This window comes from Tetrahymena thermophila, assembly GCF_000189635.1.
Source record: "Tetrahymena thermophila SB210 genomic scaffold scf_8254653, whole genome shotgun sequence".
NCBI classification, from domain to species: Eukaryota; Ciliophora; class Oligohymenophorea; order Hymenostomatida; family Tetrahymenidae; genus Tetrahymena; species Tetrahymena thermophila.
In genome coordinates, this window is record NW_002476421.1 from 313,525 (window position 1) to 337,311 (window position 23,787).

The 23,787-nt window shown below is 21.3% G+C and overlaps 6 protein-coding genes across 6 annotated transcripts; 1 reads left to right on the top strand and 5 right to left on the bottom strand. All coding sequences in view use genetic code 6, as the record gives it.

Annotated features, from left to right (window-relative positions):
* Positions 1 to 597: 597 nt before the first annotated feature.
* Positions 598 to 1,215, bottom strand: TTHERM_00644640 (START domain protein; the record flags this gene model as incomplete). Its single annotated transcript, XM_001015384.1, has 1 exon — positions 598 to 1,215. One exon carries the CDS (start codon positions 1,213 to 1,215, stop codon positions 598 to 600), a length of 618 nt encoding a protein of 205 aa, XP_001015384.1.
* Positions 1,216 to 3,219: 2,004 nt separating this feature from the next.
* Positions 3,220 to 3,834, bottom strand: TTHERM_00644650 (START domain protein; the record flags this gene model as incomplete). Its single annotated transcript, XM_001015385.1, has 1 exon — positions 3,220 to 3,834. One exon carries the CDS (start codon positions 3,832 to 3,834, stop codon positions 3,220 to 3,222), a length of 615 nt encoding a protein of 204 aa, XP_001015385.1.
* Positions 3,835 to 5,219: 1,385 nt separating this feature from the next.
* TTHERM_00644660 (hypothetical protein) lies at positions 5,220 to 7,454 on the bottom strand (the record flags this gene model as incomplete). Its single annotated transcript, XM_001015386.2, has 2 exons — positions 5,220 to 5,248; positions 5,306 to 7,454. The coding sequence occupies 2 exons, from the start codon at positions 7,452 to 7,454 to the stop codon at positions 5,220 to 5,222; spliced, it is 2,178 nt and encodes a 725-aa protein (XP_001015386.2).
* A 1,394-nt stretch (positions 7,455 to 8,848) lies between these two features.
* TTHERM_00644670 (cyclic nucleotide-binding domain protein) lies at positions 8,849 to 12,832 on the bottom strand (the record flags this gene model as incomplete). The annotated part of the gene is made up of 16 exons (XM_001015387.3): positions 8,849 to 8,939; positions 9,110 to 9,220; positions 9,460 to 9,549; positions 9,666 to 9,755; positions 9,945 to 10,034; positions 10,223 to 10,312; positions 10,519 to 10,608; positions 10,848 to 10,937; positions 11,070 to 11,159; positions 11,389 to 11,478; positions 11,630 to 11,719; positions 11,985 to 12,074; positions 12,250 to 12,339; positions 12,543 to 12,632; positions 12,687 to 12,736; positions 12,794 to 12,832. 16 exons carry the CDS (start codon positions 12,830 to 12,832, stop codon positions 8,849 to 8,851), a joined length of 1,371 nt encoding a protein of 456 aa, XP_001015387.2.
* Positions 12,833 to 14,847: 2,015 nt separating this feature from the next.
* TTHERM_00644680 (bowman-birk serine protease inhibitor family protein, putative) lies at positions 14,848 to 19,544 on the top strand (the record flags this gene model as incomplete). Its single annotated transcript, XM_001015388.2, has 3 exons — positions 14,848 to 18,889; positions 19,052 to 19,162; positions 19,273 to 19,544. 3 exons carry the CDS (start codon positions 14,848 to 14,850, stop codon positions 19,542 to 19,544), a joined length of 4,425 nt encoding a protein of 1,474 aa, XP_001015388.2.
* Positions 19,545 to 20,786: 1,242 nt separating this feature from the next.
* TTHERM_00644690 (transmembrane protein, putative) lies at positions 20,787 to 23,009 on the bottom strand (the record flags this gene model as incomplete). The annotated part of the gene is made up of 1 exon (XM_001015389.3): positions 20,787 to 23,009. The coding sequence occupies one exon, from the start codon at positions 23,007 to 23,009 to the stop codon at positions 20,787 to 20,789; it is 2,223 nt and encodes a 740-aa protein (XP_001015389.1).
* Between the last annotated feature and the right edge of the window lie 778 nt (positions 23,010 to 23,787).

The window sequence follows — 23,787 nt, forward strand, 5'->3', positions numbered from 1 at the left end:
TTTATGAGGATTTATGGTATATATAAAAAAACAAAAACTTACAATTTTAAAAACTCTAAAGCAAAAAAAATATTTAACAAATTAATAATCTTAAATTATTTTAAGTTTTATTAACTGAGTGGCTCATTCTAATTAAATTTAAATGAAAATGTTCTTTAAATTAGTCAATAGAAAATTCTACCCTACGATGAAAGCTGTGAGCAAATTCTGTAGATTATTACATTTTTTTGAGTTTTTTAATATAAGTGGCTCATAATTAATATGGAATTAAAGTTTATAATAGATAAATAAAAACCTTTCCAAAAATAGTGATGTTATATCATAAGATTTTAGAATTATTATTAAAAAGCTTAACAAAAAATGGTATTTTGTTTCATAAAGTTTTGATAAACTTTATATTTAAGGAACATATATAATAAATTAAATATTTTTTTAGAACTAATGCATAAGTAGCTAAAGATATTCCTTTAATATCAAAAAATATTTGAAAAAATATATTTTAATTTAATTAAAAAAAACATTTAAAAAATACTCAAACAAAAATTTGCGATATAAATGAAATACTTAGAATGAATTGAGTAAATTATGTTTAAATTTTCACATTTTTTATATGGATTAAAGGTCTTTAAGAAGAGCTTCAAATTACTTTTCTTGCATAGAGTTAATAAGTGATACAGGTATACTTCCTTTAGGATCTAATAATTGATACATCTCTATTTGTGTTGTATTTTCATTTATTTTTTTTAAGAAAATAACACCAAACTTAGCTTCAACCTTAATTGCATCAATTTTAGGAGTGTTTTAATGGTCGTCAATTTGGTCTCTTGTGATCATTATTTCATTATTATTTAATCTTCTCCTATGTACCACACATAATGAATAACGTGAGCTCACCACAAACTTACTTTTAGTTTAGAATAAAATGACAATAGTATCTTAATCGATCGTTTCTAGTTTAATTAATTAGTCACACATTTCTCTATTTTGCTTCTAAGCATCTAAGCTGTCAAAAAAATATTATGAAGCCTTCTCGAAATTTATAGAGGCATTTCCTTCAAATTTAGTGAGCTTTACTTAGTAGTTCTGATAAATAGTTGAATACATAGTTATATTATCAACTTGCTTAATTTATTTCCAGTTTGTTTTGATATCTCTCAAAGCAAGATTTTCACTAAGCTTGCTATTTATAATATTGCTATACTTATTTCCTATCATTTTTTTTATTTTAATTTATTTTTTATTAATTTATTACTTACTTTTACATCTATTTAATTTCTTCAGTATTTAAATAGCAAGTATTGTAAATAATTAAAATGTAATATTATTATTTTCAATATTAAAAAATTTCTATTTAAATATTATTTAAAATTTTGTTAATATTTCTTTTACTTTGTAATAATTACTCAGAATATATTATAATGATAATCAATTAAAAATTTAATACATCCTTACAGTAAAAGAAATCTATAAAATACAATTGGATTTTTTGGTAGAATATCCATACTTAGTTAATGTCTAATTGAAAAGCTTAGCTGAGATAACAAATTATTTAAAACACTCAAAAAGAAGTCTTAGTATGATAGATAAATTACTCGAATATTCTCGCAATTAATTTTATAAATTAAAATTTACCAGATATTAATTTGCAAAATATTAATAACTCGAGTAATTAAATTTACAAATAAATATAAATTCTTTTTAAATCTGACAACTAAAAATTTTTCACAAAGAAACAAGTAAACACTCAAAAAGAAATCTTAATATGATAGATAAATTAATCGAATATTATCGCAAAGAATTTTAGAAATTAAAATTTACCAGATATTAATTTACAAAATATTAATAACACGAGTAATTAAGTTTACAAATAAATATAAATTCTTTTTAAATCTGACAAGTAAAAATTTATAACAAAGAAACAAATAAACACTCAAAATTATTTAAAAGAAAAAAATTATGATGGTTACAAATTGAGTAATTAACTTAACTCTTTTTAAATCTGACAATTCAAAATTATAAAAAAATAAATTAAATATTCAAAATTAATTATTTAATAACAAAAAATTTATGGCTATTATGACTTTTTTAAATGTTATAAATTGATTAATTAACTAAATTATTTTTAAATCTAATAATTCATTAAAAATGATAAAATGTTGCAAACAACAGAGGAGACAATAAAATGGCTATTATCTTTTTTTATCTAATCTAAGAATAAAAATCTTAAAATTTAACATATAAATGAAAAAAATTTAATAAAAAATAATATTTTATTCAAATAGAAAGTTAATTGTAATTATTAAACAAAAATTTATCATCCAATAGCTCTAAATAAAGCTTTATTTTTAATGAAAAGAAAACTAAATCTTGATAAAAAAAGCAAAAAAAAACTATCAAAATTTTAAAAATAAAATCAATTTTTAGAAATAAATATTTTATTCTTTTATCTATTTAAAAAGAAATTTCATCAGAAAGTATAAAATATTAATATTTTCTAAAAATAAATTTAAAAAAATTAGTTTATGAGTAAGAATGAGTTATAAAAATTGAATTTAATCTCCAAATCTCAATTAAAATATTTACAATTTAAATATATGGTAAATAATTTATAGCTAAAACATAACTGATTTTTATTAATTAATTGTTTTCTTATTAGCATTTTTTTATTAGTACTTATCACAATCAAGCTTATTTTGAACTGCAAAAATATTCTTTAATAATCAATAAATTAGCAATATCTTAAATTAAAATAGACCAGTCTTAAATAAATAAATAAAATTAATTAATTTACTTAAAATATTTAATAAATATCAAAAGAAAGAATAACAAATAATTTAAATATATTTAAAAAATATCCTTATTTTAATTACTTTAATATTTTCACATTTTTTATATTTTGGATGTCTTTTTGAATTACATCTAATTATTTTTCTTGCATGAAGCTGATAAATGACACAGAAATATTTCTTTTAGGATATATTAGTTGACTGACTAAAGCTTAATAGATCTTTATGGACTAATTGTTTCCTAATTTTCATGACATATTAACATATATCATAACCAAGCTAGAGCTAGGTAAATTGCAAAAAATAATATTATAATTAATAGATAAATACAATTTATTTATTTAAAATATTTAATAGATATCAAAAAAACAACATATAATTAATATGATAATACATTAAAAAAAATATCAATATTTTAATCATTTTAATTTTTTCACATTTTTTATATAGTTTGGATGTCTTTTTGAATTGCATCAAATTACTTTTCTTGCATAGAGTTGATAAATGAGACAGGAATACTTCCTTTAGGATCTACTAGCTGATAGATTTCAAAATGAGTAGCGTTTTCATTAATTTTTTTCAAGTATATAACTCCAAATTTAGCTTCAGCTTTAACAGCATCACTTTTAGGTGCGTTTTGATGGTCATCTATCTGATCTCTTGTAATTAAAATTTCATCTTAGCTTAATCTTCTTAAATGCTAAACACATAAAATTTGGCGTGAGCTCACTACAAATTTGCTTTTAGTTTTAAATAGAGTAACTATTGTGTCTTAATCGATAGTTTCTAGTTTGAGAAATTCATCACACATTTCTCTATTATGCTTCTAACCTTCTAAGTTTTCAAAGTAGAATTTAGCAGCCTTCTCAAAATTCATGGGAGCATTTCCTTCAAATTTAGATAGTTTAACTTCATAACCATGATAAGCAATAGATGACATAGTTGCATTATCAACATGTTTCACTTGTTTCCAATTAGTAATGTTTCTTAAAGCAACATTTTCATTAAATTTGCTATTAATAATATTGCTATACTTATTTCCAATCATTTTATTTATTTATTTATTCAATCTTATTTTTTTTTATTGATTAAGTTCTTTTTGATTGATTTTTGTTGAGGATTTAAAGTAATGATTATTGTAATCTTACAAAATAAAATAAATGATTCTAGAAATAATTAAGGTAATCAGAAAATGTAAAATTTGTACAAAAATATTCTTAAAAATAATAAATTTTCGTAATTACTCATAATTTATTTAGTAGGTCAATAACCAGCAATTGTTTCTATTAAATGCATATTAAATTTTAATGGTTTTATTAAAATACTTAATTCATTTATTTTGATAGATTTTCAACATTTTAATGATTTATTTCAATTCTATTATTAATATAATGGTAAAATGAATGAAAATTTAAGTTAATATTTTTTTATATTTAGCTATTTTATAATTACCAAATATAAATATATTGAGTAATTAGATGAACAAATTAGTATAAATTCTTTTTAAATTTGATGAATTAAAATTACAATAAATTAAAATATAAAGTTAGTATGTAAATGGATAAATTAGTTGAATTTATGATTTACTCTTAATGAATTATTTTGCTTTAAATTATTGTATTCATTTTCATTGAACTATTGAACTTTGTTATGTAAAATAGAAAAAAGGTGAAGCAATTTGGAAATTTAATAATTAAGAATTTATTAGAAACTATTTTTGAAATTAAAAATTTACAAAATTCTTTAAATACAAACTATTGAGTTTGAGTAAATCACTTTTATTAAATATAATCACTGATATAATCCGATTAATTAAAGTTATAATCAAATAAATTAAAAACACAATCACTCTTAATAAATCAATAAATAATATTATTAATATTTTCATATTTTGAATTTGGTTATTGTTATTAGCAGCGTATTTTATGTGTAGCTAAAAAAATACTTGTAAAAACTAAAATAAAATAATTAATTAATTTGTAAATATATTATACTATTAAATTAATAATTTTATTAAATTTGTTTTTAATTTATAATAAATTAATTGCTATAGTTCCTGATTAATTTTCACAACCGCTAACCCCCACGATATTTTTAATCATAAAATGGATTTTCAAATATTAAAAAATAGTTTCAATCAAAAGATGTTTTTAAAATAATATTTTCCATTTAACATTTATCAAACATAAATAAAATAAATAAATAACTTAACTATAAATCAACTTATTTAATGTAAATCTTGCTTGATTGAAAATGTAAATATATGTTTATAAAACTGTTCTATATTTAAAATAAGAGAGATAAATAGATATATAGCGATGAATAATATATTTTATTCATATTTTACAAAAAAGAAAGTCAGCTTAAATTAATCGAATTATAAAATTTCAGTCTTTGAATAAAATTTTTTTTTAATTCTTTTTCAAAGCTTATTCAGTTTTTGTATTAGATTTTTGTTTCGCCTATTTTAATTTAAAAAATTGTTTTATTTAAAAATTTAAAAGAATTTAATTGCTTACTTATTTATTTTTGGTTGCAAATATCCTCATCTTAAATCATTTCAACCTCAAATTCTTAGCTTTCTTACTCAAAGCTATCATTGCATATACCCTATAGTGAATCTGATTCTTAATCAAAACTATTTTCACTAATTTATTCATCATTTAAATTTTTACTTTTACTAATTTAATTATCAACACAAGCTATTTCTTCTTCTTGGGTCTCATAATGTAAAGAATTATCATTTTATTATTTATAACGGTAATTAGAATAATATTTTTCTTTTACTCTTTTTTGATGAAGCATAAGGGACTAGTTCTCATTTGTATATGGTTATTTAAATGTTTTTGTTGATTGATAGATAAATCCATTTTTGAAAATATCTAGTGATAATTTAATTCCATCCTGAGTTTTTTAAAATTAAATATTTGGAAGAATAAAAGTATGAAACTTTTTAGTTTTAAAGAGATTAACATCTTCTTCATATACATCTTCTGGCTCACATTGACAAGATGCGAAATTTATTTCACTTTTAACATTTAACTTTATTTCATCGAAAATAATTCTACCTTAAGATATTTCATTTTGGAATTTATCAGAATCAATTTGAACTTTAATATTTTCGGTATTGATTTTAATCATATTGTCAAAGATTAAAACAGAATTCTAACTTAAAATGTCATTTAATTTTTTTACAGCTAATTTCTTTTCTTATTAAAATGCATCATGTGCTGTATAGCTTTCTCCTAAACCACAATAGCATTTAAAATAAGTAAAATCTTCACAAAGTTAATTTGGTATAAAGTCTTCTAAACACTAAAATTAATTGCTTCTATCTTTTGAAATTTTTTCGTTTTCAAAACTGCATGAATTTATCATATCAAAAATGAATTTATCAATTTCTTCTTGGCTTTTCGAGTAATCAATATTTTTGATAGATTTAGATTGAATATTAACGTTTTTAAGCTCATAAACTTTTCCATTAAAGTAATCTAGAACAATTAAAGAACCAATTAACTATAGTGGAATGTGAGATGGAAACCAATAATAATTACCATCTGTAGCATAGAGGACTTCCAAGTTCCTTTTCAGTAAATAAACTCTCTTTATATCTTTGTCTACATCCTAGATATTGTATCTCATTTTTACACATTAGTTGAATAAATCAGCAGAATATTGCTATTAGCCAATCTCTTTAGTCATATAGCATGCCATATTAAACATTTATGCCACCTTTTAATCATAAAGCAAACCATCCATTTTGTAAATTAATTCTGTTCTAATGAATATCTTATTGTTATCAAAGTAAGCGTTTCCTTCATGCTTGAATTATTAATCAAAAATTATGCAACTATTTTTTTTTATTTTATCAAAAACAATATCCTCAATTTAAAGAGGTGGCTATTCATTTTGAACTTTTTAATTTCCAGTTAAATAAATCAGCATAGTGTATTTTGAATATAAACCTTTTGACTTATCTGCAAATGGGGTATCGTAGTGAGATTTAAATTTCTAATCTCCAGGTGCAAAATTGTTAAGTCTAAAAACAGTGTTCACCTGCCTAAAATTCTTTTTATCAAAAAAATCACTCTCATCAATCATTTTTGTTAAAGCATAAGATAATTGATTTGAGTGGAAAATAAGTCTCTTTCCTCCTCTTTGCGAAACATTCAAAGGGATTGTATAGTAATTTAATTTATCTAATGAAAGAAGAGTATCAGTTGATCCTTAAATAAAAAATGTCTGAACTTTATTCTGAAGTAATCTCACTGTTTTTAGTTTGAATTTAGCATCATCAAAAAGATAATCTAAGTTGAGAATATTTTCAAAATTATGGTATGAAAGATCATCCATACTTACAAAAATAACTGAATAATTATTCACTTCTACAAAGTTATTCTTGTCTAAGAATTTTGTAAGTAAATCTGTTTCAATGAACTTCATAACTTTTCTAGATTCAGTTGGAAAAGGACTAACCTAAATGTTTTGTAATGTAAAACTAAAAAGATCATCAGATATAGTTATATCCTAATCTTATTGATCTAAAGGACCAAACACTAAACGTCGAGTCAGATTTAAAGCTTGTTCTATTTTTTATTAATTAGACATTAAATTAAAAACTTGCTAATTAAAGCAACTTGTTTCAAAAACAAGCTAATTATTTGACATCTTTCTTTAAATAATCTATTATTCTATATTCTATTAAATATAGATAGGATAATTTTTGATAATTCAATATCTTAATCAATCAAATTTTTATGTTTTCTGATAATTTCTATTAAAAAAAGTGCAAAAAAAAAAAATAATAAAAACAAAAACCAAAATAAATTTAATTATTTATTTATATCAAAGTTATCATTAATTATTTTATTTTAAAGAATATATATTTAAAATGGCTTAAAAAACATTATTATTATTCTTATTATTATTATCAAAGTTTTTGAAGAAATAAATTTTATTAGTAGATTTAAGTCATATTTTACTATTAAAGATACATGATCCATTCTTTCTAATACTACATTTATTATAGAATGTTAAAAAAAGCAACAAAAAAAAAAATGAATTTATTTTTAAGGCAAAAATATCAATATAAATACATTATAATAAGTGCTGTATTATGATCTGAAATTTTCGAAAGCAAATTGATACATTTTTTTTTTGTTAATAGATTTTTTTTTAGATAATTTTATGGATTAATTGGCAAAATCACCTTTTTTTTTGATAAACTCTCTTTCAAAATCTGAAATAAATGGGAGGTGGCATATTTAGTTATTAATTTCTTCTACTTTTTATTTATTAATTTACTATATATTATATAGTAATTATTAAATATACTATTAGAACCTATTCAAATAAATATTATATGCAATACAGCTCGATGTCCTTTATAAACATATAATAAAATATTTAATTAGAAGCATTAGACAAACTAATTTTTTGAAAAATTTTAAAAAGGTACTTCTTGTTAATCTTAGAATATACATTTAGAGTTATTATTCAAATATTTTTAATATAAATTTTTATGATAGTCCTTAATCATGTGTAATAAATTAAGTGTAGGTAGGTAGGATAATAATTTAATATTGATTTTATTTCAAACTGAATTATTTAAATTTATCTAAAAAAATAAATATTTTAATTTTGTGTAATCAACTTCAGTAGCTATAAAAGACTGAATTTTATTCTTAATTTATATTATTAGTTTAGGTATCAATAATCTATCGATTTTTTAAATATTTATTTATTAAATAATTTTTTTCTCATTCTGAAATAGATAAATTTAATAGTTATTGAATAAATAATTAAAAATTTAAATAATTAGAGCAGTTAGTTATATGAATATTTATAAAATTTATTTATTTAGTTATGTTTTAAATGAACTTTCAAAAATAATTTGCTTCTACAAGTATTTGAAGAAATTTATAGAAATGGATTGAGTTTTACTATTTTTAAGTAGTTAAAACAGTTATCAAAAAAGTATACAATTTAAGTTTTATTTACTATTTTATTAAAAATAAAAGCATTAATAGATTTTAATTTAATTTATCAGCTTTAATTTTTCTTCACTATAAAATTAATTTCGTCAATCTCTTGGTTTTTAGAAATTTACTTCTCAACATTTATTTGTTTTAATTATAGATATCTTAAAACCTACTAATTTATTAAATAAAATTATTTAAGATAGTGAGATACATTAAAAATTAACTATTTAAATAGATAAATAAAACAGCAATTTAAATCTATTTAAAAATTAAACTAAAAAAATAAAAATAATAAATAAATAAAAACATAAATTAATTAATTTAAATATAAACTATTATTACTGTATTCCTAAAAGATCATATTCCAAGTAAATTGTTAAAACTTTGATAGTTTTAGATTTCGATAAACTACAAAGAAAGATTTCTACGTCTACAGAATAAATTTTATTGCTCCTTTTAAAATTTCCAGATTAATATATTAGTTAATTAATTATGAAAAGCTTGTCAAAATCAAATTCGAAAAATTATTTTTAAATTTTAAAATCAATAAAAAATTTTATAAAACATTTAAGTTTGAATTAAAAATCTACAAGATTAATAATAATTTAGTAAAATTTTTAATAATTTTCAATGATTTATTATTTTTTTGCTTATTTAATATATATAAATAAAGGTAAATAAATTTTTTTTACGTAAGATAAAGTTCTAAAATTGAGAGATTAATGTAATTAGCTAAAGAAGAACTTAATTCTTATATTCCTTATCTATTTATTCTATTTTCCCTTTTGAAATTTGTAATTAATTTATTATAACAAGAAATTAAGTAAAATTTATTATTTGGTGAAAGCGAATAATTTAAAAATTTATATTTTTAAATAAGCAAATAAAACATTTTTACTCAAGATACAGTTTCAAAATTGAGAGCTTAGCGCAATTTGCTAAACTATAGCCAATGCTTGATGCTCCTGTATTATCAATTTTGTTGCCTCTTTTTATATTATTGATATTTATTATTTAATAATTAATTAATTTTTAAAATTGTAGCAAAAATTAAAATTTAATAAGTAAAAATTTCTAAATGAAATTGTTAATTTTAAGTATTAATAAAATAAATTTTTTAAAATAAAATGGCAAAAAAATTTTTGAGTATTAATTAAGGAAATAAAGCTTTTATTACTATAGATAAAGCATTAAACTTACAAGATTTATGCAATTTGCTAAACTAATCACTAAACCTGATGTTCCCTCATCACTTATTGAATTTTGCCTTTTTTTTATTTGGCAAATCAGTGAGTTACATTCAAAAAATATAAAATAATAAATTAGTGATCAAATGTTATTAAAAAAATTAATTAACGACTCAACTAAATATCTAAAATTTATTTGTTATATTTTCTACTTTTTCATTATTTAAACTAGTATTACAATATATTTTTAACAATAAACTATTTTTACTCAAGTTAAAGCATCAAATTTTAGATATTAGTGCAATAAGCTAAACCATAACCTAAGTTCTAAGCACCCTATTCATCAATTTTATTCCTCCTTATATAGTTTTAAAGATAAATTTAGTTAATAGACATGATAAAAATAGGAGAAGAATTAAATAAATAAATAAAAATGATAAATTAAAAACAGAAAAGTAATTATCAAATCTAATACAAAAATTAAATATTATCTATTTTTTTAAATATTTTTTGTTATTGATGCCAAAATTACAGATTATATTTTAAATATAAAATAATTTTTACTTAAGATTGAGGGACAAATTTTAGAGATTATTACACCTTGCTAAACCTTAACTTAAGACTAAAACGCCCTCATTACCTATTTGATTATTTCTATTTATATTAATAGAGTAATTTTATTAGTTAATCTCAAAAAAATTTAGGTGAATATCAACAAAAATAAATAAAAGATTTATAGATAATAAATAAATTTAAGTTAAATTTAAATCAAAGTAGAGCAAGTTAAATTATTAAAAAATAAAATATTTAAATAAAAATTAAAAAATTCCTACTTTTAATAATCAAAATTAATAAAAAAAATAAATTAATAAAAGTAAATAATCAAACTTTACGCTAAACTAAAATTCAATACTTATATATTATTGCACTTATATAAATAATAGCCTAACCATTGTGTACCAATATCACCAATCAAAGTTTATCTTTGTTGTTTTAAAAAAAATTTTTAAATATAATTAGAATTTAAATAAAAATTAAACAAACTCTTAAAATTTTTTAATTTTTTAAGAGTTTCTTTAATTACTTATAAATAAAAGTTAATAGCTTAATTTTACGAAAGGTATAGAGTTAAATTTTGGAGATTAGTACACTTTTCTAAGTAAGAACTTAATTTAGTAATGCCATTTGGACCAATTTAATTATCTCTTACATTTTTTATAATTAAAAGATAAATTTATGGATATAGTGAGGAATTAATTAAGTGCGAATTCAATAAAAATGAAAGCTTTGAAATTGAAAATAATAACTTAAAATTAAAAGTAGAAATATTTTTTATTAAATAAAATAAATTAAAAAGTATTTTGAAAATTTACTTTCAATTTTCCTTTTAAAACTGATTATTAAATATATTTAAAAATAGAATAAACTATTTACGTAAGATAAAGAGTTAAAGTTTACAGCTTAGAACATATTTTTAACTCAGAAACTAAGTTTTATGAGCTCAATGCGTCAATTCTATTACTCCTTTTAAAATATAAAATAAATTTCTTTGTTTGAAAATTAAAAGAAAATAAGTGAATTAACAAGTAAAGAACATAGAGCTATAAAAATTATCTTAGACATTAATTAAATATAAATAGTGCCAATAATTTATTAAAATAATAAATTAATTTACGTAAGGTTAATAGATAAATTTTAGAGATTAGGGCAGTTTGAGAGTCCAAAGCCTAATTCTAATGCACCCTCTTCACTAATTGAATTTTTTCTTTTAAATTTCATAAATTAATAATTTTAAAGTCATAAGAAATTATTATATATTTATTTTAAACATCAAACTATTTAAACTTGTAAATGAATATACAGTAGAGGTTCATATATTAAGATAGACCTTTATTAAAAATTTCGAAAATTATTTTAATTATCTTCCCTCGGACGGCATCTTTTGACTCATACCGAGGAGAGTGAGGTAAAGAGGAATTATGGTACTAAAATAAATAGTTATAAAGCTAAAAATAAAAGTTAATTTTTACTATAGATTTAATGTCAAATTTTAGAGATGAGGGCACTTTGATAATCCATTAACTAAAGCAGATATACCTTAGTTACCAACTGAATTATATCTTTTGTATTAAAAATGTATATAACAATTGAAGAAAGCAGTAGAGTAGAATTAAATTTATAAAAAAAAATAAATAATTTCAAAAATTGATTAAATATTTTGCTTTCATTTCTTTTTTTTATTTTTATTATTAAATCAGATAAATCAAAAATTTTAATAAATAATAATTATTATACTAGAGATTGCATGTGAAAGTTGTCAGATTATTATATTTCGTTATAGCATTTGCTAAGTATTAGGCGCCTTATGCACTAATTTAATTATTACTTTTAATAATGTTAATAAATAAACATGAAAATAGAGTAATTATGAATAATAAATAAAAAATGATACAAAATTTATAAATTCAACTAAATAGGGTAAGCTATTTATAAAAATTAATTTATATATTAATATTTTATTTAATGCTTTATCATATCATCAAATAAATACTACAAAATAAATATAAAAAGAAATAAACTATTTTTACTAGAGATCAAGAGTCAATATTGAGAGATTAATGCACTTTTCTAAGCCAAAACTCAACTCCTATGCAGCCTTAGCACCAATTTAATTATAGCTTTTAGTTTTTTGAGATAAATTTATAAAATCTATTACTTAAGATTTTTTTTACCTCAAGTTTATTTCAATATTTGAGTGAGATGAATGTTTAGATTTTAAAAACTTTTTGTTTTATTAAAAAAAATTATATTATAAATATGAAATAAATTGAGAAATTACATCTTTTAATTTATTAAATTGCTATTTCTATTATATCATTCTTTTCTTTTTAATATTTAAATGAAAAATTTAATTAATTACAAATCAACAACTATTTAATAATTAATTTCATAATCTAATCAAAAAAATATTAAACTTAATTTATTATTATAATAATACAATTACTCTTAATCATTTATTTTGATTTCTAAATAGGCTATGGATGAATTCTATTGCCATTTTTACCTAATTAGTAAAACTATATTAATTTCTTACAAAATTCCAACACATATCACTCAAATTAATCTAAAATTGAATTCTGAAGAATATTATGAATTATAGTATAAGGCCTTCTAAATATTCGGTAAATAATTTTTAAGTAATAAAAATTTTCAACAGGATTTAACAAGATGTCATATCTCAGCTAATACCTCACTCATCTAATTTCTTAAAGTAGGAATATAAAGATTTAAATTTTATAATAAAGTCGAAAAGGTGTTAATTTAAGACCAATAATAAGAGTTTGGGTTTATATCAGACTTGAGCTCATTTAAAATCAACATAATCATTAAAAGAATATATAATATCTACCTAGTAAGATAAGAAAAATAGTAAATAAATATAAAGATTAAATGGGGTATTGAGAAATATTCCTATTTTTAGATACATTCATATAAATTTATTCTAATTATGATAACAATTTAATTACCATTGAAAATAAAATAAATGCTATTTTGAGTAAGATTTTATTCATATCTGTATTTTAATATAACTTAATTTTAATTTTAAAAAATTATTTATTTTTGAAATTATAATGAATTAATTGCAAATAAAAAGAGTTTAAGCATATATCAAAGATGAACTCACTTAAAACCAGCAGAAGCAATGAAAGAATATATGAATCGCTACCTAATAAAATAAGAAAAATAATAGATAAATATGGAGATTAAATGAGTTATTGAGACATATTCCTATTTTAGATTCATTCTTATAAATTTATTACAATAATGCTAACAATTCAATTATTGTTGAAAATAAAATAAATGCTATTTTTGAGTAATATTTTATTCATATTTGTTGTTTAATATAACTTTTTTTAAAATATCAAACTTTTAACCTCTACTTGCATCGTACTAAACAACTATTTTGAATATATAATATATTTATTGAATATGATGATCAAAATTAATTATTTCATTGAATTCACAATTGTTGACGAATTTGATGAAAAGAAGAACCATAACTTATTTCCTGTTTATATATGATTCAGGAGTTGAAATTCTTGCTTTTTAGCATCCAAGAGAATTTAATAACTGGAAAAGCAGTTATAAAAATGTAAAAATACAAATAGTAGATTTTTAAAAATTAAGTTTGATATCTTAATTAATTTATTTTTCTAAAGTTATAATACACTAAATTAATCATGTAATAATTAAAAAATAAATTAGATTAATTATTTTATTTATAATATTATTCTGAAATTTAATTTCGATTATCTAATATCATTAAAAATGATGTAACAATCAGATAAAAATTTCAAAGTAATCTTAAAAATTACCTTTTTTTTAAACTTTTAATATTCAGTTTTTTAATCATTTTAAAAATTTTATCTATTTTCATCGTTTATTCTTTAAAATATTTTAAATTTATTTAATATAAGGAATGAATTGATGTTGGTAAAATACATCAATTTATTAATGCGAAATGTCAAAGAAATATAGAAATCTTACTTACTTACTTCTATATTTAGAAGTATGAAAGTTAAGAAAAAGACATTCTTATTATATTTTGAATAATTATATAGATATGTAAAATAATGCCTATGAATTTGATTTACAAAAACTAAATAAATTCCATTAATGAAAACCACAAATTAGAAATCTTTAACTTTTTAATTGAAATTATTGTAATCAAATAGAATACAGCAAAATTTTTTATAATTAATTAGTTTACAGTGAAGAATATTTAGAAGATTAAGAATTTCGAAAAGAGGAAAAACAAACATAAAAAAATATTAAAAGTTTTTTTTGCTTCTAATAATACTCATAAATAATTGAATAAGAAAAAGGTAATATATGGGTGTCAAAAGTTAAATTTAACAAAAATAAGGGAGAAGATTATTTATTTTAGCAGTTTAGCTATTCTTAATTCTTTAATATACTGAAAAAACAGGAGCTAGTTATTTGCCTTTAAAGTATTTTTAAACAGAATCTATTGATATTGCTGAGCATCAACCATGCTTATAATTACCAGATAATTAATCAACAACCATTTTATTTTAATAATTGTTTCCTAGTAAATAGCAGGTGTAAAGAATTGCCATAACATTTATAACAGCGTTCTTTGGGTATAGCGCCTATAGCTATACTCTATTTTCTATTCATCAATCTAACATTGCAATATCTCTTGATTACAATTTACAATCAAAAAAGATATTTTTAAAAGTAAATGAAAAGTCTCAAGAAACTGATTACTCAGCTTTAGCTATTGAAAATTGGTTTTTTATAAACTTAGATATTTAGCTGGTTGATAGTAAAATTGAAGTTTTATTCTAGATTCATTTATCTTCTTCTGGAAACACACAGATTCCTCTTACATACCCTTTTTTAGGTTAATTTATACAAAGTGAGCTTGAAATAAATTATGGCAACCCTCCAATAAGACTTGGTGTTAATCCATCATGTTAATTAATATCTCATTTGATGATAGGAGTGGCATATTAAACAACACCTCCTTCATATAATGATATATTCTACTAATTATTCTAAGTAAAAACAAACTTAATACTTAGCTATGATTTTTTCTATACTTAGAGTAACCCTGGAGAGTTAATTAGTGATATAGGAGATTAGTTTCTGAAAATAAAATTGTAAAATTAACAATTAAATAATACCATCAGCATAAATAGCAATTTTATTTTAACTAATTAGCATGAAACTAATAATTAAATAACTTTTTCTTTTTATATTAAATTTAATACACTTCCAACTACTATTTCTACTTATCTATAAATATTCTTTGATAAGCACAGCTATGATTTACAGTTTGGAAATAACTAAATTAAATTTGGAACATAAACCATAAATTAAAATATTTAGATATGGAATCACATATTAATTATTTAATAATACTATCTCTATTTATTTGTGAATGGAATTGAACAAATTAGTTTTGTAAATAATATTCCTGTTTTTACATTTAAATATTTTTTTTATTCAAATGACTCTTCTTTTTAGCTAAATCATATCAGAATTTATACAGGTTCATTGCTCTCATAAGGAGCTAACTGCTTTCTTAAAAGCTCTGATGGCTCATGCGTATTATGTATGGATGATTATTTACTTGATTTCTAAAATAAAATGAAATGTGTTCCTAAAAGTGCTATCAATACTGATAATGAAATTCCAGGAGTGAAAGATTGGAATCCTCCTAGAAAGGTGTGTCCTAAAAATATGATTAATGATAATTCATCTATAACTGGATGTAAATGCTTGATAGGCTATTACTTTGATGGAAATAATTGTGTGAAATGTCCAAAATATTGCAGATATTGTAATAGTTTGTAAGATTGCAACTAACAAAGAGATGAAAATGGTAATTGTTAAAACAAAGATGCTTTTGACAACGGATAAAGCTGCTTAATACCTCTATTTACAATTCCTCATAGATAAAATATCAGGAAGTTTGAGTCTCTTCCTGATTTTGGATAAACTTGCGCCTAAATGGACACAAATTTATAAAACTTTATCTTTGCAAAAGATTAGTTAAAATTTAATTTAGGAGATTCTATATTCTTTTCTTTTTATTTGGTTGCAAAAACAATTAATAACATTTTTAATGAAATTAACATCGCGAATATATAAGATGGTAATAATTAGATAATCAAAATCACTCTTAGTTGCCAAATAGTTAATTCTTATTATATTTTATTCCTCAAATTTTATGTCAAAGATTAATTAAAAAAACAGTATATTTTTGACTAAAATGACTTTGCTTGGATTGCTTTTTGGACTGATAATAACAATTTTGTTTTTATGATGAGTACTAATTAATACAATTACTATGATCAATTGGAAGGGACATTTTTATTTATTTTATCCTCAAACATATAGATTTGTGTTGGGAGATGCGATACAAATTTAATTAATGGGTGCTTATCCTTGACTAACTTTCCAATAACAATTGTTAAAAATATTCCATATCCAACTTAGTAAGGAATAAATTAATTTTTTTCTATATTATTGAATGATTATTAATTAATTGGTAGATATAAGCTTGATATCAATTAGTCCAATCCTTTTAGCAGCATCAGTGATAGTAGTGGTTAGCCATCTTAATCTCAGCTTCAATTTAGCAATCCAGTGCAAATTTTTAACTAATTTTAAGGGTTTTAATTAGATTAAAATATTGTAGCTTCCATAACCTATCCAGCAAATTAATATGGTGACCTATTCAATTTATCTTTTAACATTGAGTTTGACTCATCATTTTAATATCAGTCCTTTTAATTACTAAAAATTACAAACTAAAACACTTTCTTAAGCCTCTTTCTTGTTCCAGATTATGATCAATAAATTATGGTTGTCCAAATTTATTATATAAATGTATCTAAAACATTTAAAAATGCAGTCTTACTTTTGAATTAATCTAACTTTTTTTTAATTGCTGCAAGAGTGGAAACTAAGAAATAGGTTATCGTAACCTTTTATATAGATATAGTTTGTAATTATATCAAAGAAACATTCGAAGTAGTGGTAAATCCAGGAAATTCAATCTATTAAATAGATTTTGGTGATAATACAACTTAATACAAAGTATTTATAGATAATATCAATATATACTAGCAAAATGTTTTTCTTTACTATGACTATACTAATATTGATCCTTGCTTTGTTTATGTGAATTTGGCATATATGAATTGCTTGTACTTAAAGAGAGGGTATTTATATTATAATAATCAAATCATTACTTTTGAACAATGCTCTAATATGTCCCAATTAAACTAAGCTTCTTACATGAATTTAAAAGACTAAACTTGTAATATTAAAGTTCCATAAAATTTTTCTGAATACTTATGTGCTCTAATGAGTTATGAAAATAATAAGTTTGTATGCTCATTATGTAAAGATGGGAATGCAGATCCTAATTTAAATTGCCTTGTTTGCAAAAAATCATATTTCTTTGATAGTTTAACTAATAAATGCCAATAATGTGATGCTTAGTGCTTAGCATGTAAAGATAAGAGTAGTAATTGTGTTGATTGCAAATATATTAACTAAATTACACCTAGCTGTGACTGTATTTCAGTCAAGTAGACATAATAGAATACATGCTAATGTAATTATAAATGTGGATCATGCAGTGGTATAGACAATAATATTTGTAAAACTTGCTCTTCAGATAGAAGGGTTATGCCAAATTGTGATTGTAATCAAATATATGAAGAAAAATCAAAAGAATGTGTTGAAATTTAAAATCAAATAAATTGTGATTAAAAATGTTAGTACTGCATTAATACAACCGATAATTGTACAATTTGCTCTAAAAACAGAATAAATCCGCCTTCATGTTACTGTGAGTATGGTTATGAAGAACTATCTGATGGTAGTTGCTCTCCATGCTAAAAAGGTTTTTTGTACGATTCAATATCTAGAAAATGTAAAGCTTGTAGCTATAATTCACAGTTAGGATCAGGATTAAATACATAATAATAATGTCTTAAAAGCTTAAATATTACTTATAATAATAGTTTTCAAGAAAAAAAAAAATATTACTTGAGATTTACTTTCGATAAAAATTTATAGATTTTTAATCTATCTGGAACAGAGCTAAATAAAATTGCTTCATTTTATATTCCTGAAATAAAAAATAGCTCATATTCAATAATCAACCCTCAATTTATATAAAATTAATTTTAAGTTGAGATAAATGTAAAAGCTAACTTCTAAGCAGATTATATTTTTGCAACCTTTCTAACTAATAAATACTTCTTAAGCTAAGATTAAGAATTTATTTTAAATGAAAAATATTTGAACACTTAAATGAAAATTAAAATAGGGCCATTTATATTTAAACAAGAAATTTTAGAAAATTAAGCAACTTTAGATGACGTATCAAGTTAATTAAATGAGTTTAAGTCCTCAAATAAAAATATTTTCTCAATAATTAATTAATTCTAAGTTGTTTTCTATGTCTTGAACACCCTACAACCAGTTTCTATATTTCTTTTGCTAAACGCTATTTATCCTCCTTAACTATATTAATTTTATTAAATTGTAGGGACTTTTGTATTCCCATAAGTACCTGATTACCTAAGCGAAATAGATAACATATAGTTCAGTCTCTTTAGCTATCAATTATAAGGTAAAGATGCTTAGTAACCTAATTTTGGTAAATTTAAAAACTTAGGATTTTGTCAAAGTATCATAGTGAACATACCTATTCTATTAATTAAATATTTTTCAATTTTATTCTTGATATTTTTAATAATATTTATACAGCTTTTCTTATTTAAGTAACAAATGACTCTTTAGAAGTTAAAAACTTTTTTAATTCAAAGATTGAATAGCGATTAAGAAACAACTTTAGCTATAATCTTCATCTGTATCTTTATTTAGTTTTAAGAAATAAATGGAGAATCTTACATTTATCGAATGGGATTCTATGTATCAATAATACTTGTACTAACTTAAGTCTTAATGTTCAAATTTAATACACAAAATTTAAAGAGCAATAATCCGATTTAAAAGGAGTATTCTAGTATGTACATTGAGCGTATTTAAGAAAACAGTAGTTTTTTTGGGACATATTACTTTTAAATTCAAACAATAAAAAAATATGCTTATCTAGCCGTTGTATGCATCTTATATAAATATCCAACTCTAATATGCTCTATTTGTGGTGTTATTTTTTTAATTTCAGCTTTTTAAACAATATGGGTAAAAGCTTATAAATAAAAATTCAGTAGGATCATTAAATTTCTAGGAGAAATTATATTTTCTACAGTTTGGTTTATACATATACCCATTATTAATTTAGAATAAAAATTTAAAGTAGATAAAGTTATTGATGATGATTTACTTTCATAGTACATTTTAATTGGAAATGTAGCTTTGTGGCTTTTAGTGACATATAATTGCTTATTTTTAGCACAATTTATTTTAGATAATTTCACTTTAGTAAAAAGTATATTTAGTGATAATAAAAAAGATACATAAAATAATAATTAAATATTGAGGAATAAAAATATTCTTTAACGTTAAATATCAACTTAAAATAATTATAAATAAATTTGATTTATATAAAAAACAAATTTATATTATTTTCATCTAGTTTGACAATGAATTTAAACATAAATTTTTTTATTAAATGTTAAAAATGGTCAAAATTATTACTTTTGTATGAGGCATTAATAAAAAAATTGTTTTTTAAGAATTTTAACATAATTTATGTTATGTTTTATTGTAAAAATTATATTTGGATGAATTATTATAAAATTAAATAATAAATTAATTTTTATTTTTTAGAAGTTAATTACTCTCATTAATTAAGGTTTTTAGAAAGTTAATTTTAAGTTAGTTTTTAATACTCTGATTTAAGTTTTTCTAAAAATTTTCAAGGGCACGTCAATAATATATATTTATTTGTTAAAATTAAGGTAAATGATTAACTGATGAAGTGATCTATAAAATATATAAAAGAATTTACATTTTATAATATAAAAAGTAGAACAAGTAATATAATTAAAGTTTTTTAGCTATAATTAAAGATATTTCGAAAGTAATATATAAGAGTTAGTTAGTTAGTTAGTTATTTAGTGAATTAGTTATAAGAAAGTAAGAGGAGTATCTTTTCAGTATTAAATTAATTTAAAAATTTTAACATAATTTATTAGTTTTGTTTCTTATGCCAACAATTTATTTATTTTATTATGAATTAATTAGTTTAAAATATTTTAAGATTTAACAAAGTAAATTTTGTTTGTAAAGAGCTCTATTTACTTATTTTTTTTTTATCATATTGCTTCATTTATTTATTATTTTTTCTCTTTAGGACTTGGATTTAGATCTAATGAAGAGCTTTTTTTTCTATTTTCTTAATGCATGATGTCAATGTTAGCACAGCATGCCTTAAGGACAAGTTTTTAAGGAGATTATTTAATTTAATAATTTATTTCAGGAGAAAGAGTTTAGCTTTGAGAAAATTAATTAGAAGGAGATTCTGTGCAAGATAAAGTAATTTCAGTAATATTGTTATTGTTATCAGTCTATTATTTATTACCTTTCACAATCATTATTTTTTGGCTCTCATTGAAGCGATCAGTAATGTTTGGCTATTCTTTATTTTTTTCTGGAGAATAACATCTAACTGTAAATCCGCTTTATCCAAAATTTTGAGAAGTAGAACAAATTTACATAATAGTTTCTTCTGTACTACCATTACACTTGTTATTACTTCCCTAACTAATATTATTTGCTTCTTTTTTCTCAGCTGGTTTTTCTTCTTCACTGAGATGGAGTTCGTCTTAGCATCCTGGAATTTGTAGGGTAATCTAATCTTTAAGAATATCTTTACTTTTCCTTTTGTTGTTTTCTTCATTTTGAGTTTATTTTTGCCCCTCATTTTCTTCATCGGACGAGTCTCCACTGCTTTCAGTTTCATAGTAGTACTCGTATTCTGACTCACCTGACTGTTCCCCACTTTTGCTTTATTCTTTTTCATCAGGCTTTGCCTCAGTTGAGTCAGTAAATTGAGTTGATTTTCTTTTGTTTTAAATTGCTCTATTTTCTAAATTGGCTAAAATAGAATTTCTATGTGAGTGTCTTTTGGAAGATGATTTAGAAGATCTTTTAATAAACTCTGCTCCTAAAAGGTTCTTTGGCTTTATTTTTTCGCTTTGAAATATGCCATCATTTTCTACTAAAGATTTGATATTACTTTCAAGATCTAACTTATAATCATCTAAATTATTGTCTAAATTCTTGTTTTTTGAATTTATTTCTAAAGAATTTTCCTTGTTTGTTGATTCTACGTCTGGCTTTTTTGAATGGATTATAGGAGTTATTTGTACGTCATGAATAGGAATTATTTTGTTTGATTTTGGCAAATAAGGAGATCTATCAGCAATAATAAAAGGTGAGTGATTAGTCATAATAAAAGGAGACCTATTATTATTTTAATTCTATTAGGAAGCATCTAAATTATTAGATTGCTGATTTGACCTAAGAGGATTATTATTAATGTTACTAATGGCATCATTATTAATACTAGAAATTACACTTTACTAATCTTAATCTCCATTAATTTGTTAATTATTATTTTCTTGATCTCTTTATTGAGATTATGTATCATTATTTTCTAAATTACCTATTGAACTGCTGTTTACAAATGAATTATTAATCAGATTATTGTTAAAATCATTTCCATTGTCTACAATACTTAAATTGTTATAGACAGATAATTAATTTAATTCAATTAATGTTGTATCAACAATCTATAAGCTTACAGATTTGCTTTGATCTGATTAATTACCTTGCTAATTTAATTAAGTTCCTACTACCAAGCCTTAAGGAATTTTAAGCCCAAATTTAGGAATTATTTTTTGATTCTAGTGAAGGATAGCCGAACCTTCTACAACAAATATTTTATCAGGATCAGTGATACGAGACTAAAGTACATCTTAATGGTCAGCATTTTGAGCAGGATTTTATTCCTAGCTAGGATGAATTTGGCCAGGTATTATTATTACTTCTTGTCTCCTTCTGTGATAAATAGAGCACCAAATGTACATTGCAACTCCTAGCGCTAGAGCAACAAAAATACTTATCGAAACAAAAATAGCTTCTATTTTCATCTCATCATTATTACTTTAATCTCCATTCTAGCTGCTTTAGAGGTTTTAAATTACTTGTTTTGTGCACTGAATTCTACAATTATAGTAGCCAGAGACAACTTCTTTGTCACTTTCTGAGAGTCCTTAAATGACAGGGTTTAGACAATCTTAATTACATTTTTAGTAATTTTTAAAGTTATCTATTTACAGCATTGGTTCGCAGATTGTGTTTGCACAATAATCGAATCCTTAACAAATATTAATTAAATCATCATCTTGATAAATACATTGCCTTTAAACGCAATTCATCACATTATTTTGAATTGTAGTGCTTTAATTGATATCAACATCAAGAAATCTGCAAAAAACTATCTTAAATATTATAAGTAATCCAAGCCATTTCATTTTAAATGCTAATATTATAACGACTTGCTTCTTCCTTAAAGTAATTATTAATGATGTAACTATTTTTATTGTTGATAATTAAACCTAACTTAAAAAGACTTTGTTCGATTCAAATATCTGGATTATTTTTTATTTATTTTTGATATAAGTTATATGAGTGATATTGTTTTTAAATTTGAAATTTTGAAAATGTTGCTATTTACTAATTGTATTTCTATTATAAGACTCTCAAATTCAAAACTCTTGAATGTACTTTATCTTATTTTTTCAATACTTTTTGACTACACTTTAATTAAAAAATAAGTATAATTATAATTTGTTTGTGATCAATATGTTAACTTGATTTTTTTCTTTTACTATTTTTTTTTCATTTGATAAAATTTTACTTGAATATGTAATCAATTAATGGAGATAGAGACTATTTTGATAATTCATATTGATTAATATCTATCCTACATACTTAAACAAAGAGATACGCATATTTTATCATTCAAAATTTGTATTTTCAGGATCAGAGATTAATTATTTTTTGATAATATTGAATGAACATAATTTATTATTAAAAACGCAAAATTTATAAAATCTAGTGGTATTTTCAATAATAAATTCAAGAGATTACTTATTATGTTTTCATTGTCATCATTTTTACAAACTATTTAAATATCTATTTCTTATATAAATTCTTATCCTGTATTATCTAAAATCTGATGCATTCGTCATTAATTTCTACTAGATTACTTTGAATTTTTGCAATACATATATATTATCCAATCACTTT